The sequence below is a fragment of the Accipiter gentilis genome, chromosome 25 (genome assembly GCF_929443795.1).
Source record: "Accipiter gentilis chromosome 25, bAccGen1.1, whole genome shotgun sequence".
In the NCBI taxonomy this organism is placed as follows: Eukaryota; Metazoa; Chordata; class Aves; order Accipitriformes; family Accipitridae; genus Astur; species Astur gentilis.
Genome location: NC_064904.1, coordinates 21692847 through 21715022, shown reverse-complemented (window position 1 = coordinate 21715022; position 22176 = coordinate 21692847). Strand labels below are relative to the sequence as shown.

General features: G+C 44.0%; 1 protein-coding gene across 1 annotated transcript in view; it reads right to left on the bottom strand.

Moving 5' to 3' along the window:
• MDGA2 (MAM domain containing glycosylphosphatidylinositol anchor 2) overlaps window positions 1-22176 on the bottom strand; it is a 384110-nt gene that overhangs the window by 106654 nt on the left and 255280 nt on the right. Inside the window, exon 8 of the mRNA XM_049828627.1 lies at window positions 20492-20785. Within this exon, the coding sequence (XP_049684584.1) occupies window positions 20492-20785 (294 nt within the window). The remainder of the gene's footprint in view (window positions 1-20491; window positions 20786-22176) is intronic.

Here is a 22176-nt window from a genome sequence, read left to right as displayed (position 1 = left end):
GAGGAAAATACGTCAGTCCTGACCAGCATATACAATACATCTTCCCAACAATCAACCAGTTGCTGGATTTGTGTCATTTTTGCTGACCTGAATACATGGTTTGGAAAGAACAGACACCAGAGAAAGCAGGAATACAGCAACGAAACCTCCCCAAACTGGTTCCTTCCCTTACTCACCTAAGGATTCAAAAGGGAGCTATTTCAAAGGAAGAAACATTGTCAGAGAGCCCCAGCGATGGAGGCAGCAGATGACGCTGGAGACAGCAATGGGATAAAACAGCCCCCGCAGAGGAAAGCCGGAGATCCCAGACAGGGGACTTTCGGTACGACCATCTCCAGCCCCTCACACACAAACCAGGGTCCACCAGGTCTGAGAGAACAAGGTGCAGAAATAGAGAAACCGAGCTGAATAAATCTTGTAGGCTAAGATTTCTGTACGTCATGCCTACCGAGTCCCCAAATCAAACACCGAGATTGAAAAACGGGCTTCGAACAATTCTGCACATTTATTTTTAAAAACCTTTGCCTTAGTCTGCTCCTTGAAGGAGGCGGAGCGGTTAGCAGCAATCAGTCTCACAACAGCTCAGCTTTCCCTCCTGCGAGAGACGAGGGAGTCCCTGGTCTCCACTCCACTCCCAATTCCTTCCACCCTACTCCTGCTCATGTGCAAACGCTGGGAAGGATCTGCCACTGGAATTTTTTGTTTTGTTTTGGACATGGTGGGACAAGCCCTCTGAATTTGCTTGTTCTGTTTTTTCTTAAGATGAAAAACACCCTTGCACAAAATTCAGTGCACAGTGTTTGCTGGATGCTGCCTCTTTCAGACATCCCCTTCTTTGAGTTGCCTCCAATCTGGCCAGCAAAAGGGCCATCACAACATGGGGAGAAAGGAGATTCCCGCTTCCCACCCATCTGTGGCTCTCAGAGATACAACAACGCCATTTGAACCCAAATATTCCAGCAGAGCAGCCGGGCAGGTACGAGTCACGCACCCTCCTACGCTGCCATCTCCTCAAAACAGCCTCGCCTCACGCCATGGTGCTTCATGCCCTCCTCAGGGACCCCAAAAACGTACAGTTGCTGCGACGCTATCGCCCCAAACCCAAGCACCCAAGGTAGGAAACAGCAGAACCTGCCAGCGAGCCCGGAGCCAGCCCCACCTGAGCAACGAGCCCCAAACCTCAGCCACGGGGCAGAAACACGAGCAGCCGCAGGGAAAGCAAGAGTTACAAGCTCCTAAAAAGAAATAAGCACACAATATCCCATGTCTTAAATGTGTCTGAAGCCAAATGACTCTGCACTTTAATGGCTAGCATTAAACCAGAGCCTTGCTCTGAAATGAAAGCACTGCGAGTAGATCTGCCATAATACAACAGCAGAGAACCTATTTTTGAGTTCATTTGTATTTTCCTAGTGTTGATCGCTGTGAATAATTTAATCCCCATTCGGAAGACTGCTAATAAGACACTGCCTTTTGAATGAAGCAGGCTCTGCTTGTCAAAGTTGGGCCTGGATTTGTATTCAGATGCAATTTCAAATAAATAAATAAATGCACAAATAAATAAATAAATGCATAAAGAAAGAATATAGCCTCTGTTTCTGGGGCTGTTTTTTGGGCAGCCAGATATGTCTTCTGAGTCCAGCAATTTTATGCAGAAGGGAATAAAGTCCAACATTTAATTGTTTTCCTCCTCCCACGGGTTTCCATAAAATTTTGTTAGTTCTTCTAAGTCTGGGGTTTTTTCCCAAGGTTTTATGCATAATTGCCTTTTTGTTTTCAGTAAATCTATATATTGCTATTCTCTTTCTTCCAGCTGTTTCCTCTACTGTTCTAGTTCATCTACCCTCTCAACCAATTTTATCAAGCTCTGTTTTATCTCCAAAATTGAATTTTCAAGGTTATCGAAGAAATATGTTTTTCTCTATTTTTCATTTCCTCTCTGAACTCTGCCAGGGCTTGTGTTGGATGAATTTTGGAGCTCTGCATAGTTAGTGGTATTGCTGCGTTTATTCTACCTCGTTGCTATGAAAAATACACTGGCACATCCTTCCTGAATGCCTTGTGTTTTCTTTGCTTTTCCCACTATTCTACTCCACAAATCTTACCTCTCTTTTCTGTTAGAGATGCATCAGCCAAACCACAAGTCCATTACACAGTTACCAACTATCTTCCATGATTTGTAACGGGAAGGGAAAACATCTCATTTCAATCCATATCATTACACCCACCTGATACGCATTATCTCATTTTGAAATATTAGATATGGCATAATTTCAGTGAATCTGAAAGTGTAGCAGGTATTAATTAACTGAATCATAACACATGCCTTAGGATACATTTCTCAAAACCTCTGGGCAAGTGTAACCCTTCTTGATCGTAAGATGAGAATGGACTTTTATCGAACGTCTTCACCTGACTTAAATAATACAAGCAAACATTGCTAATAAGCTGAGACCTATTAGATTAGCCCACAGTGTTTGATTCTCCACCACTAGAACTAGAAGTAGAACTGGTTCCCAGGAAGGGACAAACACTGTGTATGCATTTTGTACCTTGCAGACGTGTGGCACACCTGCAGACACAGGGAGGAACCACGCCTTCGATATTTCTGATCATTTCTGTGGAAAGCCTCCAGTTTCTTGCAGCATTTCTGACTGTAACATCTTGTCTTATTTACAAGCCCTTCACAAGCTTCTCCTCTGAAATCGGTCCTGCCCACAGGATCACAAGAACTGATCCAGTCTATACCCTGCATTACCAAACCACGGCCCAGCTATCATACGCAACTAGGCTATAAACTGTCGCTGCTGTCACGATTAAAAATCTGCCTGTATTGAAGACCAATTTGTATCTATGTATTCTTGCATCAGCATTGGCTTTTAGAGCTTTCATCAGTTACTCTCCCTCTGTCAGCCCCATGGTGTACGTTCAGAGCGCCGTTTCATCTCCTAGTCTTTCCTCAGGAAGATGCAACATGGCAAATCATTACAGTCTCCTCCTGTAACGTCAAATCCGGCTTTGCACGTGTTCTGTTTTGCGTCCAGCCATCACGAACATGCACTCAAATGCACAGAGGAGGTCTCGATGCTGCCTTACAGAGAGGCTCAGAGGTATACTTGTCTTTACATTGGGCATACGCCTGCCGCTGCATCCCAGGATCAGGTTTTCATGCCAGAAATACCTCAGCGATCCCTCGACCAACTCCTGCAGCCAGGCAGACCCTTCTCTACATCCATTTCAAACACTAACAAACAACGCACATAAGCAATGCACTTGCCTCGGTCTCCAAGAACAGCAGCTTTCATTTTAACCTCTGCATTTCTGAAATCACCAAGGTCCTTTCTAGATAACTCTATTTTCGTCTACATGAGCAATACTTCCCAGGCAGATTTCTGTTAAAGCAGAACAATGAAGTACAGAATACCTCCACAGATTAACCAGAAGCTGGATGGAGATAGGGGTATGTACAGAAAGTGGATGCTGGTCCCAAAAGATCACTTGCTCTCTCACAGCAAATGCAGCAAAAAGCAGCGAACGCACTGTCCTCCCCACAGAACAAGTCTCTTCCAGGAAAATTAAGCTGTAACCTCAGCCCTGTAACCTCAACCTCTCCACACATGCTCAGCACACCAACCATGCTCACCCTGGACCATGCCGCATGGCACAGCACCCAGGGGAGTGCGTGTAGGTATGGCCTCAGGTACAGCGAGTGGTAGAGATATTACCATACGTATATGCGCGATAACAACATACACATATCAGCGCGCAGAGCTATCTGAGGGAGTTGGGAACTGGGCGTGTTTTTTTAGCTAGAAGCAATCAGCAAGTATACGTTGTTGAATTTCAGTCTGACGGGCACTAATTATATATCAGACATGGATAATTTTTTTCTCAGAAACCCTTCTTGATTTGAAAAGAAAATCAAGGTGGCTCTTAAGAGTAGCCATCAACTGCTAATTTCCTCCTTTCACAAAAGAAAAAAAAATGCAACTATCAAAATTTATTTTCAAGGAGGCTTTATGAAGGACTGGTGCCAGACTAAGCAATATCCCAAGGGGCACAAAATTTTGAGATGGGTCACGGCAATCATCATCCATAATACATCTAAGAGGAATAAGCTGCTAATTACCAATTTTCAGAAACAAAGCTGTATGAGCTCCTGTGAATGAGTGTGATTTGTTGATTAGTGGAATATAGCTGGATGTGTATAGATTTGTTCTGTGTGAGTATCCAACATGACACGAATGGCAAAACCCAGGGAAGACATTTCTCAGTCATTTCTGTAGATCATTTAACATCAGTGTTCCTATTCTAGCTCGCCTTTTCACCATCAGCATGTCTACACAACTGCAGCACATTAATGTTTTCCTCCAGGATCAAACTCTCATGCGTTAGACTGAGTGCCTCAAAGAGGTGCTAAGATGAATATTAGTATTGAAGGGTCGTAGACTCCTAAGTCCATATGGTTCAGTAATTACTAGGTGTATGCAGAAGAATCACTACAAAGGTCAACAATATTTCTAAAAAATTTTCATCTCATAAATGACATGACCTGGTGAGAGGGAGCACAGCCAAGAGAAGATCAGGCTGGTTTTGTTACTGGTTCAACGTCTTCATTTCTTTGGACCAACAAATTTAGTCTGGCCAAATGTGGATCCAACAGTAAATGGGCTGCCACATCCAAGACCTGGAGATCAGAAATAAGCAAACCAGGTAATACTTTAAAGAGATCTGATTACACCTGGATTAATTAATACCCAATTCAGAAGTCCAGCAAGGATTCAAATTAATTTTCTCCAAGGCAAATATTAATTCAACTGTTGACCTGTGGGACCAAATTCCCTTCTGGCTTATATGAATAAAACACCAAAATCACTGGAGCTATCTCCATGTTCATCACTACGAAATATGTCTTTTGTATCTTAAAGATATGTACCAGTGCAGCAGAAAATGGCTTAAAAGAAACTCATTCTAGGTTGATGATATTAAATTAAATAGTTTTTTTCCAGCCAGGATTTATTTTCCTTTGGTTGAGACATAAATCTTCCGGTCCAAAGAAAATGTGAGTACAGTTGTAGATGTACTAAATAATGGCCACATTAAAGCAATTCAGGGACAAAACTAGAATTAGATATGTCCAAAATATAGGAGGCCTCTGTGGGTGTCTGAGCTCATTATAAAGTCCTTTTGCGTTCTTTCTCCTCCAATCCATTACAAACAGGAGACAGTTTGCTCTCTTAATGAAGCTGAAAACAATAAATACAGAATAAATAAAACTCACACCAGCGTGGCCTCTTCCATATTGAGCTTTGGTACTCAAAATACAGCAAAGGCATACAAGATATTTGTGAATAAAATCAGTGGCTTTCTTCAAAAAGGCTTGTAATGTGAGTAATAAGGAGAAGAAATCAGTTGGCCAACTGTAGCGTGGGCTTTAAGGTCTAACATGACGCTTTGGTTGAGAATTTCCAGCTCAGGCAGTAAAATGCTAAGGACTAAAGTGGCAAAAAGCACAATTAACTGGGCACACACACAGGCTGAACTTCACACTCAGGCAATACAACTCTGCAAAGAGCCTAACAAAAAGGAGAGAGATCGAAGCAAGGAGGGAGATGGTGGGAACTTCCATGATTAGCACCTCCAGGAACCGAAAGATCAAGTCCTGATGACTTGGCTAAGAGTCAGTGCCTGAGAAGTCACAAATCTGGGGCCTTCCAGGCTCTGTGAAAGACTGGAATGAATTTTAATCTCTATGTGATTAAAGAGAAAAGGCTAGGACCACCTCAAATCAGGCTGAGGCAGAGGTGATGAACAGGACAGAGGAGACTTGCAAGTGAATTGACCTTGACACTGCAGCCAACTATCTTTTTTGAGAAGAAAAATGGAAGACTAACTCAGAGGCTCTGACCTCTATCGGGAGAGCGAAAAGCCAACCTAGATCTGCACAAAGGGTATGAACAAAAGCACATGTAGCTCACGTGAACTTGAGTTGTGGTTACCCTAATTTTCCTGGTGGCACAATGCAATATCAACAATTTCTTTGCAGTTAATTAGAAAGATATTTTCATTGAGTTTTAGAGCCACACCACACAAATAATATTTGGTACAGAAGAGCCTTTGATGCAGTACGATTTTCTAAAAGAGTTGACCCTCCTCAGACATCAAAAATAATTCATAACTGTAGGAAAAACTGAGCTTAGAAGAACATGAAGAGTACATGCATATTCACACTGGAGGGGCTAGACAAGCATCAGTCTATAATAATCACTGAAACCTCTCGAGAAGACTGATAGGGAACCAGGGAGGTACAAGAAAGTGATCCAATGACAAACTCAATGCCTGCCACGAAAATGGGGGTGGAGTGGGAGGAGCAGCTGGAAAGCTATAGCCCGGACACCTTAATTTCAGTTCCCAGAACCATTCTGCAACAAACAATCCAATAATTTGTGGGCGCTTGGAAGATAACACTGAAATGAGTCACTGTCACTAGGGATTTGTCAACAGCATATCATGTCAAAATAATCTGATTTCCTTCTCTGAGAGTGTAAGAGAGACAGGTGGTTGGGGAGGAATTGCTGATATCCTGCATCTTGGCCTGAGCCAGGTGTCCGATGCTCTTGCCGTCACATTGCCATAAGCCAGCCATAGAAGTGCGGCCTGCTGTGGTGGGAAAATGAGCACGGCGTGGTGTAAAACTCATCAGCCAGCCATGCTCACAGAGTCCTTGCCAGAGGTTTCTGGCCAGATCCGAAGGGCGTATTGCAGGAGCCGTGGGGTCTGGCTTTATCCAGGCCAGGTACTTGGACAAGGAAAAAGAGCTGGACAAAGACAGCATGGAGAGCCATCAGGTGGGAAAGGGGTCTGCAGAATAACGCCTTGGCCTTACAATGGATCCCAGCTGAAGAGGAATCAGCAGCGTCACACTGCTGTGCATCAGTCTGCAATGGAGGAACAGGTCTACACTGCAACGCACCTCTTCTCTGCCCAGCAGCCACAGGCAGATCGGGACGTAGCTGTGCCCGGGTTGTCGTGGTTTAACCCCAGCCAGCAACTAAGCACCACAGAGCCGCTCACTCAGTCCCCCCACCCAGTGGGATGGGGGAGTGAATCGGGGAAAAAAAGTAAAACTTGTGGGTTGAGATAAGAACAGTTTAACAGAAGAGAAAAGAAGAAACTAATAATGATAATACTAATAAAATGCCAATAGTAATAACAAAAAGATTGGAATATGCAAGTGATGCACAACGCAATTGCTCACCACCTGCCAACTGATGCCCAGTTAGACCCCAAGTGGCAATTGCCCCATCCCCACTCCCCCCAGTTTCTATACTGGACATGACATCACACGGTATGGAATACCCCTTTGGCCACTTTGGGTCAGCTGCCCTGGCTGTGTCCCCTCCTGACTCCTTGTGCCCCTCCGGCCTTCTTGCTGGCTGGGCAGGAGAAGCTGAAAAATCCTTGACTTTAGACTAAACATTACTTAGCAACAACTGAAAACATCAGTGTGTTATCAACAGTCTTCTCATAACTAACTAAAAAATGTAGCACTATACCAGCTACTAGGAAGACAATTAACTCTATCCCAGCTGAAACCAGGCTTGAAGACACATTTCAAGAAGATGGGGGCTAACCTCAGAGAGTATGGATGAAAATAGCCACAGTGATCACATCTAGACAACTCAGCGTGTAAGGGAAATCTGCAGGAAATGGGCCCACGTCATTCAGAGAAACCTGAAGGTTGACAAGACAACAGTCTAACTAGGTAAGGAGCAACCCAAACAGGACAAACTCTCCATCCCCACCGTGGGTTGGATGAAGAGCAAGGGGCATAAACTGTACAGAGGTCTGAATGAGAAAGAGCTGTAGGGCAGGGACGGACAGAGAGCGTGTGGAGGCTGAAGAACACTAATAGTTTTGACCAATGCCTTCCAGAAGCCAGGCAGCTTCCGGAAGGTTTAGGGCAGGTTTAGGGCAGCTTCCACCAGCGCACCACAGCCACAACACTGGCAATTTCAGAAAGCCCTATATATGCACAGATTGAGAAGAATATACTTTTTATTAGTAGAGCTTTACAATTTCAACTCCCTCCAACAGAACAAGATGTTTGGATTTCCGGGCTCCGAGTTACAAAGCTTAGTTTGAAAAGGATAATAAAAACCCAACAGCCTCTCTTTTCATACCACCAAAGATTTAAATGGAGTAGATATGTAGAGACACCTATGTTTTCCCTCCGTAGCTCTCAAAGTACAATCGCATGTGTTGAGGGTACCAAAGACAATACAGGGAAAACACAACTAACGAGATAATTCAAGAAGGAATAGGCTTCTTCACCGATGAAAGTGCTTGGCATGGTTTTATGTTGTAAGCCTAAACACATAGTAATTCCCCTTACAAAACAAGTTCTAGAAGAAACTGCATCTGTTTGCCTTTCCAGTGCAAACCACGACCTCCAAGAGAAAAAATAGCCATCCCTCCTTGCAGAGGTCAGTCCCCTGTCATTTCGTGCTAACGAAGAGCGGGCATCGCTTGTGCCCCTGCCCCTCTGTGTGCCAGGCAGTTCTGCCACAAACAGGAAAATGAGGATAGATACAGTCTATTACTTGTTACAAACAGAGTAAAAAAGAGAAAGCATACCAATAATAAATCTGAATGATAAAATAAATCTGAATAAGCGGCTACACCTTGAGGGAAACAGTCGATTAAAACAGGGATAAAAATGGTTTTATTGATAAGAATATGTATTAATGGGCATAGTAACTACAAAGGAACCTGGAAAAGTGAGAAATATGTATCAGTTGTGAATCATTTGAATATATTTTCAAGGGCCTGGACTACCTAGAAATAACAATTCCTCGAAAAAAAAAAAGAAATAGGATATGCCTCCTCTTTGTTTACTCTCTGAAATTTTTATTTACTGACCCAATAATAAATGAAAGGTGTGAAATTTCCCTTTTATTACATGGAAAGCTTCTGAATATAAGAAGGAGAGCATGAGAAATCCTGTTACGAGGAATTTTCTATCATAAACTTTCCTCAAGAAAGCAACTCGTGCAGCTTACTAACGCTGCCGCCAGCCTGCAAAGACCGTCCGTGGCAGATGACTGTGGTCTGCACAGCAAGAAACTGGGGTCAGAGCGGCGCACGGCAGTGCTGCCGGGTAACGACAGGCCTGATTTAAATCTCTTTGCACCAGGCAGAATGATGCTCTCCAGAAGGGTGGTGGAGCTGGGCAGCAAGGCAAGGAGCACAAGGTTAAATCCAGACCCTACCAAGCCATTGACACAGAAGATGCACAACCTACGTGTGCAGTGCTCTTTGAAACCCTTCATCCGCTGATGCCGCTGCCAAGAGTCCCACCGTCTTCAGTAATTTAACTCATTATGTGGGTTTTTTTGCTGGGAGGAGAAGAGTACAAGAGGATCTCGTTCAACATGGACAACACAGATTTTTCCAAAGCCTGATGGGAGCAACCAAAAGAAGGAGGGTCTCCAAAAAAAGCATCACTGCCCAGAGCAACAAAGATCCTCCCAGCTTTCACGACATCTCAGTGACTGCTGTATGAGTTCAGCGTCCTCTGGACTAGCTCCATTAGAAAAACCTGATTACGTACCAGCACAACTGAGGTCTAATTTCATTTCTAATGCTGAGTGAAAGGAATGTGCCTGCTGACACCATTTTTTCCTCGGGTAAAATGATTTGCAAAACTTCATATTAACACAGTGGACAACATGTCTGTATAATACAAACAAAAATAAAATCTGCCATGAGGAAGCACAGAGAAAGTGGCAACCTTTCTTTAAATATGTATATAGCCTTCAAAGACTCTAATTTATAAGACGCTTGTAAGTCACAAAGTCAAACACTCAAAAGTTAGACAGGAAGACAGTGATTTAAAAGCAAAATAAATAATCATGTAAACAAATATATGATGTTACACAGAAGCAGTCATGGACAAAATCAGTTGCGTGCCTATGTCAATCCAAATAACCTTAAACTTTTAATGCCTCACTTTGCAATCACAGATTTAGTTGAAATGCATATTTCTTTCATTATGGGAGTAAGCCTTCTAATATGGGACAAAAAAAAGGAAATATGTTTACCTAGCATCTTATTCAGTTAAAATGGCCAATGGCAGAAAAACTAGCTGAATGGCCAACCTAATTATTCCTATTCACCTTTCCACAAGTTGGTTGGTTGTTGACTTTGTTACAAATTTGCTTTGGTGAAAGCTCGCGTTTGTGCCTGAACTTTGTGTAAGACTTTTTACAGCCAAAATAAGGACACTGCTGAAGAGCATCTTAAATTAGAAAGTAGTAAAGGCGGCAAGAGGAGGTAAATAACTTAAAATGCCAAAGACAGGATAAAGGTGTTTGCTGATATTTGTAATATTTTTTTTTTTTTCTCCTAACTCATATTTTTTATTTTTTTCCTGGAACATTCTTTCTCATTCTGCTGTGATTATTTCTAGGGATTTCACTGAATGCCACAAGCCCTAGCATAGAGTCTTATGTATTTCCCTCTAAACTTTTTGGTTGTAAGTCGCTGCGTACATCTGCCTTTTGATTCCTCTCTCTTAAATAGTTATTAATTGTGAAGCTTGTGTCTCTTACCATATCCCAACACAGTTTCTTTAAAACAGGACATGGCCTCATGCACAATACAAAGCCAAAAGAAAACCTTTGCTCTTGAAAATACCACATGTAGGAAATAAAGCTTCATGGACAGCCCACTGTCCTTCCCGTTAGTACTCAAAAGCCCATGGAAGCCTTTCTAAGAAACAACCTTTTTTTTTTTTTTTGTTCCTTCCAGGAGGTGCCGCCTATCTGGCAGCTATGCATGCTAACGAACACGGGTGCTACCAGCTTTTCCTCCCCTTGTGTTATCTCTGACAGGGTCCCTGGGTAAAAAGAGCACCGTGAGGAGGAATTAATCGCTCGTTTGCAAGTCAAGGGCCTTGCCAAGGTGGGAGCAGAGCGCTGCCCAATTAGGCAGGACCTAACCATGCCGTATCTCCCCAGTACCTCCCCTCCCCGCTACGCAATTAGGAAGAAAGCTCCAATGTCAGCGTGTCCTCCTAGAAATCATGAAACCAGTATCCCACAAACGAGGGCAGCGAGAGCTGTCACAGCTCTGCAGGGCTTTAGCATGGCCATGAAGCGGGAGGGAGCATCACTCTCACCCTGGAAGCTCCTCACCCCGAAAAAGCCCCAAGTGTGACTCGGAGAGCAGAGGGATGTCCCTGGGTGTCCCAGACCTTCAGGGATACCGAATCTGCGTAAAGGCCAGGGATTTTATCTAACAGCATGTGCTCTCTCCTCCATAGAGGGGAGAGACGCACATCCAAGACCTTCCCAACTTTCAGAGGGTAACGTTTATACCGGCGGCCTCCTGCCCAGCTTGGTGGCATTTAGGATCAGAGCACCCGCATGCTCTGGGGGGACAGTCTTCTCCTTGCACGGACGTGGAACAAACCCAAACTCCACCACGTTTCAACCTACCGTTTATGTGCATGGAAGGTTTTTAATGGAACACAGGTGCTGTTTGCTTCATGCTGATCCTCCCTCTCTTGAGTTTCTAGGGGACAGCTCAGCTTCACGGAGCTAACTGGAAACAGCTGGAAGTACCGATATGCCAGCATCAGCAAAAAGCTACCGTGGTTAAGAGAGAGCAAGTTTCTGTGAACAAACCTGACAGAAATACTGATGGATTAAAAAGTGCCGCTCTCCCAAGATTATCAATTTGACTACTCAGATCCTGGATGCCATCTCCAGGAGAAGTATAGCATTCAAAGACAACCTATTCTGATTCTTCATATTTTAAATATAGATATGCAACATTTACATCTACTCCCACTCCTCCTCTCGTTCTCGCTTCTTAAAAAAACAAAACCCTTTTTGTCTAGAAGACGGTCTTTGGTCTTGCCCTCAGACACTGCTGTGAACTGCTCTGTGGTGTAAGACTATCTTCTACACAACCAATTGTCAAAAAGAAACCTCTATGAATAATTCAATTTTTTCCAATAACATCTGTGTTTATGCTGCAGGTTCTGGGGTACTCGCTGCTATGCTGTCTTTTGGAATTTTTAACAAGAAAAAGATACCTCTCAGGAGGTTCTCTCAGCAACTATAGTTTTAATATTAAATAAGAAAAAATTCAAATGGTCTCATTCTCATTTACAATTTTCCATGTTGCCAATGTTTGCATATTCATTACTTCTCCAGGTCACTAGACACACATTGCCTTTGACCTTGCTAATGTCAAAAAGCTCCTAGTATTTTGCTTTACTGATCAAGCCATCAGTTATTTCCATATATTTTTTCTCCCTTGCTCCGTTCAGATAAATTACATAGAAAGCCATAATTGTTTATGCACTATGCTGAAATCATTCTCTATCAGCTTTCACGGCGGATTTTATAGAAGATATTTTGACCATTGTTTTACATAAAAGCAGTAAAAGAGTTTTCCGGAAAATTTCTAGTCTAAGAACTAAGGAGCTGGGAACTCTACCCGTAGGTTAAACGCAAGAACAGCAGTAAAAATATGTCAACCGCCTAAATATGTATTACCATAGGGCAGACCGAATCTTTAGGCTCAGGTAGGCAGCATGGATCTGGGCCATATGAGAGCAACCCTGGGAAAAACCTGCAACCCAGGGATGCGGAGTTCTTCCAACACAACACACCAGGATGGAGAAAGCAACTTCAGAAAGCAAACCAAAATGATAAAGGCAAATGGGAGCAACGTATATTTTGAAGTTTTGAAGTTGTTAAGGTCATTTATTAATTCCCATTCTCCAAAAAGACATGAAAAATGGCCCAGAAATATAAACGTAGCAAGGCCCAGTTCTAGTCCTCTTTTAGCTTGCCCTCTCTCCCACCACAACCACCCTAAATCAAAACCAAATCCTATCTACAGAGAAGGAAGTCATTCAGAAAGTAATAAGCCCAACAGTCTGGGAATGTACTGGGTTATATAACGCTTGTCCTGAATACTAATCAGCTTCTTCCACTCAAATCTTCAATCGTATCATAAGTAAAAAAAAGAAGCATAACTGTGGTGTAAATAATATGAACGTAAAATGTAAATACTGATTTCCTTTATCATTTGAACCTGCTTAAAAAAAGCTTTCAATGATTATTTAAAAATAAAGACATTTTCCCCGTTCAATTACTCTTCTCATCTACAGAGATTCCCTGACTACCCCCTTTTTAATACATTTTCACAGTTAAAATTTTATAAGGCGATTTGAAAATCTAGAATGTTTCGCTCTCTGGGAGTTTTACTTGCACTCCTGATCCCCACTCACAAAACAATACCATTAACGCGCCTGGCTCTGCCCAGCAATAGGAATGAAGAACCTGGAGTGCAAAAATCTTCCCAAGTAATGAGCTGTTGTCATGACCCTGGGCACGTTTCTCTGGAGCTGAAACTCACTGTGAACATCTCCAAACCAGAGCAGTGATCCCGGTCCCCGTCCCCCTTCCTGCCCACCCCCACTCCCTGCAGGGCTTTGCCCACCCAGCTTCAAAAACGCCATCCATGGGCTCAGAATCTGTAAGCCTCCTGGCAAATTACTGCAGGGATTAGCCACCCTACCTGTTAAAAAGTTTCTCATAATTACTTTCCTAAATCTCCAGGAGTTTTAAGCTCATTAATTCTAGTTCTATTTTGGATGGAGAACACTTCGTTCCTTTCTTTTGCAACAACCTTTTATTTCATTATTAATATAATATATAATATTTACATATAAATATTTCAGCAGGCACATATTTAGACAGTCACAGAATAGATACGGCAATTTGTCTGAGCTGCCAAATTGCCTGTCTAAAGGATAAAAGGTTATTTTTTCCCATCCTCAGCTGCAAATAACATCTACAATCAAAGCAAAGTGGACCCAGTTCTGAACTCTCCTGCCGATGTAAAACCCGAACAACTAATTTATGCCCCACTGATACACTCCAGATTTGCAATGATGCACCTGAGATCGTAATTCAGCCTCATATTTCTTACTAATTAGCTCTGTTCCATTTCAGATATAATCCCTGAAGAACGTTCCCCTTCAGCGTGATTTCATTAGTTGTTTAGAATTTATTACTGACTAGGAATGACATACATAAACTGGAACTCAAACTGAAAGGAAAATTCAGAGCATCACAATGTGGCCAACTGCTCTGCCAACCAGGTTACCATGAAATATCTTTGATATTTTAAGAGGCTTTACAAGTACTTGGAGACCAATGCATTTGGAAAACAGTTTATATTATAAACAATATTTTATGTAGCACCAAAGTAAAACTGGAGCATATAAAACGCAAGCCCAACAGGCAGCAATGTCCACTGTGAAAAATGATTCTATCCTTCCTGCTATCATCACTTGATAAGGTACACGATGTAAACATTTGATTATATTGTACCTGATGGCATTTTTATTTCCCAAGCATTCTCTTCCAGCAGTAAAAGTGGTGCATTTAAATTATTACTGGATTGCATCCTGTCTGCCAACAACAGGCTTTCTTTTTTTTTTTTTTTTTTAAAACTTTTATTTATTCAAATTTGCACACAAGAAAATGGTTGACGCTGCGAGCAGGTGCAGAGCTCCGAGCGTTGTCACCGCACTTAATTCCCACTTTCCACTCGCCTTAGTGCCCTTCTGGTACTGAACTGGGACAAGCCGCCTTTAGGAGCGCAGGTCTGGAACAGCCCTCCCTTTTCCGATGCCACCCCCTCAACTCAGAGCAAGGACCCCACGTCCTGGAGACCTTCCTGGGCTCACGCAGGAAGGTTCACGGCCGGTGGGGCTTCTGATGGGTCCCCCGAGGGCAGGCACAAGCTGGGGCTCCATCTGGACCAGCATCTTTCGTGTTCGAGCACCAGCTTTGGGGGGAACGAGCAGCGCATCTTGCAGCACCGAAACACCACCGACCAGTGCCGCTGCACGAGCGCGTTAAGTCGCCGCGAGCCAGCACAGGTCTCGAAACAGCCGCCCACGTGCCTCCTCTGCCCCACTCCGCATCCCTTTCCCACTCGCGGGCACATGGCAAACCCCACTTGGGAGACGAACTCGTTGAACACCGGCACCGCCGCTTTGCGAGGCTGATTTTGCGCAGTGAGCCCGGGCCTCCCAGTAAACTGCTCGTGTCATTTAAACCTGCCGAAGGGATCCCCCCGCACCCAGCAAATGGCCTTCCCCATGCAAAAAGCTCTCCAAAATGCAGAAGGAAGACACAGAAGGATCAATGCCGTTCTCTGAAGGGCTCACACATCGACCATACTGTAGCTGACAGCACGTTCAAAAGAGCCGAGTCGTGGGTAAGAACAGGCAGAAAGTCCCTTCAAAGGCGGGCGCAGAGGAGTCGGCTGCACAGCAAACCGGGCTCTTTGGTGCTGCCTGCTCCTCTCCAGGGCAGAGACACCAAGACAACATCCACGGGTCCTGCAAAAACCTCCGCTCTCCAAAGGCCGTCTCTGCTTGCACGGCTCCTGAGGAACACGTGCCAGCAGGACTTCACAGACCAGGCTCTGCTGAGGACTTACCTACGATGAGAGACCTCCCCCAGCTCTGTCCCTAGCATCACAACTAGCTTCACCCTTCTTTATTCTCTGGGGAAAGGCAAGGAAGAGCGAGAAATGAACTCAAGCACTTCACAGAGTAGCCTTTTACTCCTGTTCTTCCCCCAGAGGTCTTCTCCAATCTCCCACGGGAGGTGGACACTACAGTAAGAGCAGCGACCAAATCCCACCGAAAGTGTTTAGCTTTTCTTGCTGCTGGTGCCGTACTTCCATGATCCTAATTAATCTCACAGAGAAAAGCTAGCAGCGCTCACAAAATCTGCCAAACAATAAAGATCAAAGTCAGTAAAGCCCGTAGCTTGTGATGAGTGCCAACGCACCTAAGAGAAAACACCACAGGATAACAATAGCAATAAGCAAAGGATACGAGATTTATTGATCAAATCAGATATTGCATGTCTTTCATTACTACAGCATCCTCAGAATCTCATCTCCAAAACCTCTAGGGTAGGAACTGTTATCTCTATTTTGCAGATAGGGAACTGGGTCAAAGAAAAACCATCCCAGACACTTTCCTTAGGATAGGCTCTGCTGCTTTCTGAGGATGTTTCGTTCTCCAGAGCCACTCAGGGAGCACAGGTACCTAACATTCAGATAGTTAAAATTTTCCGTTTAATTCCTTTCTAAAGCCTACTCAATTGCACCCGAAAACAAGTCTCTGCTGTATTTTACTGTTGAGCAATCACTTCACGACATGACAAGGATCGCATGACTCAAGGTGTACCGAAAAGCACACCGACCACGTCTTGTCCAGCACACCTGGGCTAGGAGAGGTGAGTCTTCCTTTACTTTTGGTTTCCCGTCATGCATTTTCATCTTCCTATTAGAATTTTCAGAATTTGATGGTAAGCGTGAAAAATCAAAAAATCTTAAACCACAACTTGAGGCCAAACTGTGACAAAGCACAGAAACCAGCCATTTTCCCAGAGAACTCACAGTCCGGGATCCTGGCATCACTGAGCATGGGGTTAAGGGGATGGCAGAGGACAAGAGGCTCAAGGAAAAGAAAAACTCTGTTAAAACTGGTCAGATGAACTGACAATAGGTCAGATTAAAAAAAATGCCTTTATCGTTGAATTTATCTTTAATTTTTCTTTAGTTTGAACCAACAGATATGACCTAGAGCACTAGTTCCACTGAAAGATTTGCCCTGTGGAACAAAACAGACTAATATGCCACTTTAGTGAGACAGAAAGTCCTACTCTCTCGAGTAGAAACTCTTCTGACACCCCAGAGAATGTAAATGTACCCAGCTACCAACATCCACGAACATATCTGCTTACACACGCATGTACCATATACAAAGTCGAATCAATGAGTTGTTATATAATAGCGTTTCATTAAATATCTTTCCCTGTTTATAACTGATAGAAGCATCTAAAATAAATATTACAAAATTACTGAAAAGAACTGATTTTTATGACAACTGAATACATGCTGTGCTAGTTATGGAAATGATGCTGAAGTTGATATGAACACACGTATTTCCGCCTGCAAGAAAAATAATCAAAGCATTATATATCTGCTTTGTCCATTGGTCTCCAAATTGTCACTTCCTAGGATCTGAATAAAGTGAGTAGAAATCTAAACAAAAGCAGATTAAAGAAAAAATCTCCTGTAAATGCCTGCTTATAATAACCATTTTCAAGTTGTGTCTCTCGCCTCTTTCAGAATATGTGAACCACTGCATCTAACGCAGCACTAAAAATACATAAAACCAGAGCTTTTTTTCCCACCAGTAAAATATTGTAAAATAATAGCAATCTCAGCGATGCGTCCACCAGCCTTTGGAAGTCAGTGGGAGTCATCCCACTGGGTCCATCAGGGACTGGCCCAGGTCCTGAAGAAGTGCAGCTGGTGGGAAATCCTCATCCGTATCCTGGGAAACATTCCCTAAGACCTAGACTCAACCATCCCTTTCTCTAACAAATAACAGCATCTGCTTAAAAGCTTTGAAATGGAGACCAGAATAAATGATGCCAAGCCCACTGGATAAATAGAAGAGTTTCTGAGACTGCGACAGACTTGAAATAAAGTCTTCCAGGACAAAATGTGGGACACACCACAGCTGTTATACTGAGCCATGTCAAGAGTGCTTCTGAATACTTGTTCTTCCAGCATCCCCCAGAGAAGTGAGCTTCTGAGGATTTAAAAAAAAAAGCAAGCAAAGTTGAAAATTACTTTTGTTACCAGAAAACACATGAAACAGAGCTCCTTCTGGGCTCATCACAATCCCGAGGAATGAGATGAGAACGTCCTGGCACTGGGGATGGACAGCCAGCTTGCCCTAGCCATTACTTTGTCGGTTTGCTGTTGTAACTGCTGAGTGGATTTACCTCCAGAGCCTTCCCACTGGAGGTCTTGCTTTATCAGGAACACCCTCCACACGCGTAATTGTACATGAACTGAATTACTTGAAGAAGCTTCCATCATCCATGTGTCCATTATCCACACGCCATTGCAACCAACCCAAACCAGGATGTTATAATAACCATGCTGGAGTCTGTATGGACACATGGAAAAGATGATGGGCACTGACAAAAAGAGAATATAAACTAAGTGGCTAAGATGGAGGATCCAAGTGGCCAGAAAACAAAATCTGTTTTCTAGTTCCCACAGCAAATCACTGACAGAGAAGAGGAAAGAAGCCACTTTCCCTCCTCCTCATTCATGAGGACCATTGCTCCCCTGTTTGTATAGCGGTTCTAGTTCGCAGATTCACAGGGCAGTCTGCAAATCAGCTCTTACTGAGTTTATTATTCATGTTTCCTCTCTGCCATTCAAGATCATCAAGGCCTGCAACACCACGCAGGCCAATCTTTACTCCAAGCTGTGCAAAAATCTTGCACGTTATCACCTTTCTCACCCAGCACTGTTGCTCTCTGAGGAACTAGTCTTAGTCAACCATTTCTATGAGCCGCGTTGCTGCTGTCCTCCTGAGCTGTCCCAACCCAGCGTCCCAAGAGCAACAGGCTGGGGGGTACACCAGCAAGTTGCCACAACCCTGTTTTTCTCTAATTTGTAACCATACCGAGCAATCTTGTGTTTTTAACGTTTGCGACGGATAGCAAAGATATGTCCCAGCAAAGCTGCGGTAGCCAAAATATACCACACCCAGGCACTGTGCACACACCTGATAAACTGCAGCAACTGAAAATCCCTGCAATGGTTTTGTGCTGCCGCTCTCTGCATTTTCCCCAGCACCAGCCCCTCCTCTCTCGCACCGTTCGTGCCCCGGACACGGTACCAGCTCTATCAGCCCTGACAGCGACCGGTGCCCTGGTGACATGTCCATTTACAGGACGGACTTGGGGCCCCATCCACGTATCCTACATTCCGCCTTTCCATGCCTTTCATCTTCTACCCTTTCGTGACATTTACCTTCTGTAAATCACCTTTTCTGTGCAGCTAAAATTAAACACCTATAATGATGACAGCTTGGTACAGGAGATGTGAAAGAGAAGCCGTGTGTCATCAGGAGTAGTCCTAGTGATGATAACCACAAAAGCTATTATCAGAATAACCACGATCCTAGTAATAATGACACGAGTAAAAATTCTTGTGTCAGCGAGGGCTCCCCAGTGCCACCACAGCTCGGAATTAAGGCAGCTCGTGCAGACTGGTCCAGCCCATTCAGTCCTACCGGAGCCAGCCTTCCCTAAAATGATCCATCTGCTTTAAAAGCGCCATCGGTAGGAGACTAATCCCCCCATGGTCCTTTTATGCTCTCTAGGGACAGACAGACCTCTCTGGAGGATGATCTAAGATCCAAGTCATTTTCTGCAGTCTCTAGAGAGGGAGTCAAAGACGCCTCTGCTTTCAAACTGAGATACATCAGTGCAGGAGGGATGAAGGCAGTCCCAATGCAGATGGACCCACAACCAGAAGCCCAAGCGAGAAGGCTCCAGCTTGCCCGCGGGCTTGACTCTCAGGAGGCTTTTGGTGTCATTAATCCACAGGACTGCTGGCTGGGACAGACGCATGCTTTGATAAAAAGCTGTGCCGGCACACCAGTAAATAGCTCTGATGAAAGCGCTGTAGATGCCACAACATGTAATCAAGTGCATAAATAATTTGTTATACAACAGACCTTGGAAAAAACAAATCCGTTGATTATTAGTAATAACTATGTATATTGCAGCATCTCATCCCTGGAGGCCCCAAAGGAGGTCAGTTGTGCTGAGCACAGAACACTGCTAAAAAGCAAATCTGCCATAATATTTGGGCATCTGAAACCGCGATAAATGAGGGCTGCACAAGTCACTTTATAAATAGTGAAAATAAGTACCAACGATACAACAAACACATGAAAGTCATTTAGTGAACATCTTTATCAGATACACAGCAACAAAGAATGGCTCAATATTCCCCATAAACCATATCAAACCAGACTTTTCATTTTCCAATAATAAACACTGAGCATTTCCAAAATAATTGATTTCCCCTTATGTTTTCCTTCTCATTCCTGATGCTGCTGGTTCACATTCAGAGTCAGATCTGCATGCGGATCTGCATGCAGATCAGCTAAGATGGAACAGCTCTTTCTCTCATTTTTTTCTTCTTGTTTTACACAGTATCAGCAAATGAGATCAGTATCAGATCTGCATTTATAGAAATATGTCCTCCTATCTCATGTGTTTGTTCCCGTGTCAAGAAATTTAAAGTTAGGCATTGGGAAAATCATGATTGCCTCACGCATTTTTTTTTTTTTTTTTTTTTAATATAAATGGGACTCCTGTGTCATTTTTACTTCTATATTTACATTAAAATAATGGATTCGGGGAACTATAGAGCCAAACAACACAGCATCAAAAACGTAACAACCATAAGACTCTTGCTGCTGTTTATTTAGGGGAGAAATAAATCAACTTTTTTTTCTCAGCAAAACCACATGGGAAGAAAATAAGGGTCTACTTACACTGTACAATGAGCTGCACCAAAGCTTCTCTGGGTTTCACATTAAACCCGTTGTATTGGCTGGTCTGGCACCTGTAGGTTCCCGTCATCTCCCTGGACACGTTCACTATCCTCAGGATCCCATCGTAGCTCTCCGTCTGCATCGCCCCGTCCGGCATCGCCACCTCCTTGTCTGCTCGGGACCAGAGAATGATAGGCTTGGGCTTCCCTGTCACCTGGCACTGCAGCTCAATCGTGTCCCCTTCCCGGGTGACCAGGGGTGACTTTTCTTGAGGAACAGTCAAATTGGGTGGGACTTCAAAAGAGAAAAAGAGACGGTTCAACCATTAGCATTACAGAGACGTCAGGTGCCTTTCTTGCTTGTTACAGTTGTGATTATATATCAAGAAAGAATTTATACGCAGACAGCAACGCATATTGACTACATATATTGGAAGACTGTGCAATGCTACTATATTTATGAGACAAGGTCCTCAGCTGCTTGAAGTGGTTAAAACAAGATTTAACAGCCCCGGCTATGACACTTGCCTCCCTGTGTGTCTCTGACATGCCAATATGCCGTACCAGTGTACATCAGCGCATTTGGACCACCGGTCATAGCTAGCACTTTATCACTGCAAGTTATGGCTTTCCTTTTTATGAGTATTTGGCACTAAGAACCTTTCTTTATAACAGACTGGCTGCTGATTTTATCCAGCTCTTAATGGCCACGCAACGAGAAAGAATCATGCCAATTCAGAAATCAGCTCAGAATTCAACACCTGAAACCGAAAGGCAGTTGGCATCTTTCTACCACAGGAGGTTTATCAAAGTGGTATTTTTTTCATAGAGATTTGCATTACCAAATCTGGAAGGAATATGTGAGCAACTGTTTCCAGCAGGAGTTAGACAACCCCTCGGAGCAGGAATACCTGGCACCGCTGCACAGCGAGCAGCGATGCCCAAGGACCCATCCTTCCTCCTCTCCGCAGTCTTGCAAGAGCAGGACTTCCTAACTGCCCCCAGCGCCTCTCCAAATTACCAGCCACGGCTCTGAATCACCAGTCCTCGGCAGGGAGGAGAAGATCTCGCATGCCCCAGAAGGGATGCCGCTATGCGAGGCGCTCGATCAGGACAGAAATGGCACGGCACGCCGGCAAAGGCCTCGGTGTTTGCGTGACGGGCATCCCAGCGAGCTTCCACCATCGGTCCCATCGGAGGCGGCCCCTCTGCCTCAGTCGTTTTGGTGACAGCATTTAATAATTACAAAGCACCGCAAGCTCCGCCGACGTGACGAGAATGGTTTTGCCATGTCCAATTACCGTTCCCATCTCACCATACCTATATTGGGTTTATAGCCAATTTCTTACTCCTTTCTTAGCGCAACACAAATGAAAGCGCCGTCTCCGAAGCTGCCTCTGATCTCCAGATCACACATGGTGCCTTCGGCACCATGGCCCCTTGCTTAGCGGGAGGGCACGGGCTGCCGTGTGGCGGGTGAAGATATGGAAAAACCTGATTTAATCACTGCCCACCCTCTCTTTCCTTTCGTGCCTTCTGAAAACTGGGCTGCCTTTATGGGTCTTCTGTTCTGAATCACAGAGAGAGATGCTTTCTGTTTTAAACCAGTCCCTCCTAGGAGCATTACCTCTCCACGCTGTCCTGGCCTCAACTGCTTTGCGTCAATGCCAGGACTGACAAAATACA